This window comes from Rhincodon typus, chromosome 7 (genome assembly GCF_021869965.1).
Source record: "Rhincodon typus isolate 14 chromosome 7, sRhiTyp1.1, whole genome shotgun sequence".
Classification (NCBI taxonomy): Eukaryota; Metazoa; Chordata; class Chondrichthyes; order Orectolobiformes; family Rhincodontidae; genus Rhincodon; species Rhincodon typus.
This window is the reverse complement of record NC_063338.1, coordinates 40,109,247-40,115,246: the sequence shown is the minus strand read 5'-3', so window position 1 is coordinate 40,115,246 and position 6,000 is coordinate 40,109,247. Positions and strand designations below refer to the sequence as shown.

Genomic DNA, 6,000 nt, shown 5'->3' with positions numbered 1-6,000 from the left:
ATGCTGCTTGGTCTGCTGTGTTCATCTAGCTCTACACCTTGTTATCTCAGATTCTGCAGCATCTGCAGTTCCTACTATCTCACTCAGCCTTCAGGCCTGCTCCACCATTCAATAAGGTCAAGGCTAATTTGATTTTCACCTCAACTCTACATTCCTGCATATCCTGATATTCTTTCATCCACAAGGCACTGTGCAGGAAAACTAGCAAATAAAAGTTGACACCAAACTATATACATCACAAGAACCAGACAGAGAAGAAGGAATCATGGATCAGGATACATGGTAGGCCATTTCGAACTAAGAGGAGAAGTGTCTTCACTCAGAGGATAGTGAACCATTGGATGTCTCTACCACAGATTGATGTGGGGGTGAAGTCACCAAATATGTTTAAGAAAGATATAGATAGATATGTAGAAACTGAAGATGTCAAGAGGTATGGGGAGAGAATGGGAATGTATCATTGAGATAGAGGGTCAGCCGTGATTATGTTGAATGGTGGTATGGGCTTGATGGGCCAAATTGCTTAATCCTGATTCTTCTTTCTATGTTTCTGTTTTTAGATGGATCCAAAGGTACTAAATAAAATACAGATGGAAATTTTAGAGGCATTGGCCACAAGCCTTCCAAGATGAACGGCGATGCCAGAGATTTGGAGAATTGCAGCGCTGGAAAAGTTTTTTGGAGACAATAATCCAGGACAAAGTTAACAGTCACTTGGAAAGGGCATACTGGTTCCTTGAGATGATCAATGAAAACAAGGAAAAAAATCCACATAGACATTTATAAATCATTGGTTCACCCTCAACAGGAGTACTGCAGACAATACTGGGCACCATACTTCAGGAAGGATTCAAAGGCCTTAGAAAGACATTGGGTAGATTATCAGGGGTGTGGGGCTTCAATGATGAACATAAATTGCAAAAATAATTATTATTTTCCTTGGACAAAGAAGATCAAGAAGTGATAGAATTGTGGTTTAAGATAGCGCAAGTATTGGGGAGAAAGTAAAGCGCTTCCTTCTGATAAGTGAATCAGTAACTGGAGCCGATGGCTCTAAAATCACTGGCAAAAGGTCTAGAGGCAAGATGGGGAGAATAGTTTTCACTCTCAGTTGTCAAGATCTAGAACATTCTGACTGTATTGGAAGCTGATTCCACAACATATCTAAAAGGATTTGAGGATTCGAATTTACAGGGCTTTTGGCAAACATGAGGATATTGGACTAAGCATAATTGTTCTATTAAAAAGCCAGTCCAGGTACAGCAACCAGAATAACCTCCTTCTGTGCCATCAAATATAAAATGTATATGATTTGAACACTCTGAAATAACAGGCAACATTGTATTACCTTTTTGATTACTGAATACAGTTTTGCATTTGTAATTTGTGTGCATGAAAGTCTAAATTTATTTACTGATTCATAGTTCCTAGCCTTTTACCATTAAAATAGATTCCAATTTGTCCTTCTCATATCAAAGTAGATAACCACTCACTTCACCACACTGAACTCTATTGGCCACAGCTTTCAGCACTTACACAGTGCCTGCCCCTTATTAATCTACTCTACATAACTTACTGTGCCTCTCAACCAGCTGTTATCTGCAAACTCTAATATTTGTAACTCTCATTCAAGTCATTTATATACAGTGAAAAGTTGAGGACCCATGAAAAATCTCTGGAATGTCACTGACACAGCATAGATTCTGAAAATGTTCCTTTATCCCTACTCTATCACTTAATCACCCAACCAACTGCCAAACTATGCTACATATGTTAAATTCACAGAATAAAGCACAAACCTGCTCATAAATGAGGCTCCAGTAATACCACCACATTTATTTCCAGAAATTACATCAAAGATCCATTAACATCTAAACATCTCAGATGCTTGATAGTCACTTGTTTTCACACTTATATGTTACAACAACCTGCTATAGGTTGCTGTTGGCGTTTGTAAGTTTGGCGAACTCCCCCTTTGTAAAACAATAGAAGCTGCTTATATTTGTGAACTGTGTTCCAGTGGAAAGAAATCAAGATTTTTAGCAGAGATAAGGAGAAATTTAGCATGAAACCTCATTTTTAAGAAATGAGTGAAATATTCAAACCAGATATAAGAAATAGGAGGAGTAGACTTTTCAGCTCAGCTGAGGAAGGAGAAAAACAATCAGGGTCCCACTTTCAATCACTAGTCATCTCTTTTGAATGTCACTATTATACTGGGCTCCTTGCTGTAGGCCTGAATCAATCATACAAATTTATAAAATAAAAATTGATCATGCTGAAGAAGATCAGGAGAAAGCCATGGCATGCAGGAAGCTGTCAACGGATCTGTTAGTTAATTGAAACTCAATTTGGAGAAGTCAAGGTATTTGGGGAAGACTAACATGGCAAGGGAATACAATTCTGAAAAATGTAGAGAAACAGAACAACTTGGACAATATGCCACAAGTTCCTGAAAGAAATATAACAGGTAAATAAGATGATCAGGAAGGCATGGAGGGTACTTTCTTTTATTAGCTGAGGTCCTTGTAAAGCCAAAGGAGTTTTAATAGCTTTATTAAAAAATGAATTAAATTGCAGCTACAGTATTGCATACCATTTGACTTTGGGAGGAAGTAATTGTACTGCACAAGCTGAAGAGAGTTATGAGAATGTTGGCAGGAATGAAGAATTTTATCTATGAGGAAAAGTTGCATAAGTTCTGTTTGCTTTCCTTCAAATCAAAGAAGACCAAGCAGAAGTTTTTTTTTCTTAATTCAATCAGTAGATGTGGGCATCACTGGCAAGGTCAACATTTTCTTAGGAAAAGGACAGGGTAGAACTCCAGAAGGACATAGAGGACATAGGCAAGTTGGTAGAGTAGACAGATAGGAGGCAGATGAGTTTTAATGCAGCGAAGTAATGCAGAAGGAGAGAGGTGATGCGTTTTGGAAGGAAGAACATTGAAAGTATAAAATAGGTGGTAAAATTCTAAGGTACAAAAGCAGGACCATCTTGATATCTATATGCATGAATCATTGAAAATGCAGGATAGGTGGAGACAGCAGTAAGTAAAGCATACTTTATTCTTTATGAATATTATTATGAATTTATTATGAATAGGAGTGTAGAGTACACGAGCAAGGAGGTGATGTTGAACTTGTATAAGACATTTGTTAGACCTCAGCTAAAGTGCTGTGCACAGTTCTGGATGTAACATTATGTGAAGGACATGAACACATTGAAGAGGCTGCAGAAGAAGTATACTTGATTGGCTCCAGGGATGAGAAACTTCAGTTATAAGGATAGATTGAAGAAGTTGGGACTGTTCTCCTCAGAGAGAAGAAAGCTGAGAGGAGATCTGATAGAGATTTTCAATACCATGTGTGAGCTGGATAGAGTAATTTGCATAACATTTAAAGATCTCATGCTTTTTTAAAAATAATCTGCTTTTTTTATTCTTATTACCAAAATGAATCTCACACGTCCCCATTTCGTACTTCATCCAGCTTGTTACCTACTCAACCTCTCCATGTCTCTGCAGTATTTTTTACTCCCATATAGCTTTGCACAGTTATCAAACTTGGACACGTTATTCTTGGTTTCTATATATAAATATTCAACATAAATAGCTGAGACCCCAACAACGATCACTGCAGCATTCCACTAGTCACAGGCTGAGAAGTCTAAAATTTTGATCCCTCCTCTCTGTTTCCAGTCAATTAACCAAACATCCAGCCATGTTAGAATATTATCATCAGCTCCATGAGTCCTATCTTAACTGAACTGAATTAACTATTATTGAACCCTTAAAAAACTCTTCATTTTTCCAAACACAATTTCTCATTCACAATACCACATTGATTCTGTTTGCTTGTACTCTTATTTTCTAAGTGCATTACTGAGACTCGTCTGATGACTTACATTAGGTTAACTGCCCTGTAGATTCTTGGGTTCTCTCTTGCTCCTTTCTTGAATTGCAGTAACATTTGCTAGCTTGCAGTTCACTGGAACTGTTTCTTATTCTATGGTTTTTTTTAGAAAGAATCATAACCAACATCTTGATGTCTCTGCTGAGACCTATTTTAGGCCATCAAGTCTTCAGGATTTGTCGGCTTTCAGTCCCTTAACATTCTACAATATTTTTCTCTCCTTCTGAATCATGGATCTTTTCATGCTTCTATTGTACAAATGTTAAGTGAGTACAGGGAAGTTCAGTTGTGACACTCTCTATGACACAATAAGCTGAGTTCGTACATACAGAATGGTTAAATGGGAGAAGTTTAAGAACACGGTATATAACATTGGAACTCTAACCCGCCAGAAATCACCTCCATCTGGTGGAAGGAGAACATTGGAATAAAAGCAAAGGTGTCCCTGAAATGTAAACATGGAACATACCTGTCCCAGTAACACGGCACTGAAATTGAGCAGATTTTCCTTCAGTGGTAGAAGTGTCCTGTATTGGACTTATGATGGTAGGTGGATAAACGGGTGCTTCAACCTCAGGAGACACAACTTCTGGAACTGTAAATAATAAATAAATTCGTAAATCAATCACATCTCAGTTTATCAAAAGTATTGTTTGAAAATTATATGAAGTAGAAGCAAATCTATGGAAACACTACGTTTACATTTAACAAAAATGTTAATGGATGATTAATGCTTGCTGCAAAGCAAAATTATGAACTTCAAGTTTTTATGATAGAACGTTCCCAGCATTAAATTAAATATCTACTGTAGCACAAAAGGAGTGTTAAGAAAAAAGGTACATTTACAATAGGTCCAATTTTCTTTTCCACTGCTTTCAAATAGGCTACTGATTCACCATTGCTCACATCATTTCGTGAGCGATGACCAATTTTTGTTCCCCCATTCCTTTATATAACTAAAAGTAGATAGTATTCTTCACAAGGATGTTATGTATATTAAAGTACATGCAGATAAATAAATTACTTCAGGTATACCTTCAACATCAAGTGAAGCACCACTAGCAGCTAACCCAACTTCATTTCTTGCTTCACATTTGTAGGTGCCTGCATCTTCAGGGAATGCCTCAATCAGTAACAAAGTATACTGGTTCTCGTCATGAAGTAACTTGCGTTTAAATCCTGAGGAAAGTTTTTGGTCATCTTTGAACCAAGACACTTCTAATTTTGGTGTGCCAACTATTACAGCACAGAATCGAGCAGGTTCACCAGCTTTCACAACACAAGGTTCCAACTCCAACTTAAAAGAAGGCGGTTCAAGAACTAAAATAACAACAGAGAAGAATATAAAAACACTTGGTTTCCAATTTCCACAAACTAGTTACTTCTGCTATCTACTGTCCAGTTGCCATACATACATTCTCTTCATAGCAATAGTGAATAGTCCAGCTAATAGCATGAAATACATTAAAAATATCCCAAGAAAAGAAATAATTAGGGACTTTTGAATAAAAGCTCAAAAAGTTAACTTCCTTCGAAAGATTCCATTTGCCAAGGAACTGATCATTAGCATCAAATAGCTGGCAGTAAAGAATTAAGACCTTCTTAAATACAGTTTCTTATTGAGTAAAGTAATCTGAATATCAAATTTAACTGGGGGGTTTGAAGTTAGTTTGGTGTCTAGATTGGAGGTAGGTAGGTACGCGATTTAGAGCCATTGACAACTACTATGAACCCGAATCTATCCGTTACTGATCACGCTGCCTTCGGAACAAGTCATTTCTGTGTTGCTCAATTGAGGGCAAGTATTGTTAATCACAGGACCTATAATGGATATTAAAACCAGATCAACAACAGCTGCAGGCCATAGCTATCCCTCCAGTTTCATGGTTCACTAGCTGTAATGTCTTAAAAATTAAAAATAATCTTCTCTTCACATGTCCTCACAGTCTCCATTTTAACATCAACAGCTCTCAACTCAGTTGGTGGTGCTACTAATTTCTGATGGTATCTTCCCCTTTAAACACCTCACCCTCCTTCCTCTATTAGAAATTACTTGCTCTCTACCACCAACCTAAGGCCATAAGACCAT

At 37.3% G+C, this 6,000-nt stretch overlaps 1 protein-coding gene across 1 annotated transcript in view; it reads right to left on the bottom strand.

Moving 5' to 3' along the window:
* The window catches only part of ttn.2 (titin, tandem duplicate 2), a 308,270-nt gene that overhangs the window by 261,709 nt on the left and 40,561 nt on the right, over window positions 1–6,000 (bottom strand). The window contains exons 37-38 of the mRNA XM_048599205.1: window positions 4,947–5,231; window positions 4,381–4,506 (exon numbers count right to left, since the gene is read on the bottom strand). Coding sequence (XP_048455162.1) covers window positions 4,381–4,506; window positions 4,947–5,231 — 411 coding nt within the window. The remainder of the gene's footprint in view (window positions 1–4,380; window positions 4,507–4,946; window positions 5,232–6,000) is intronic.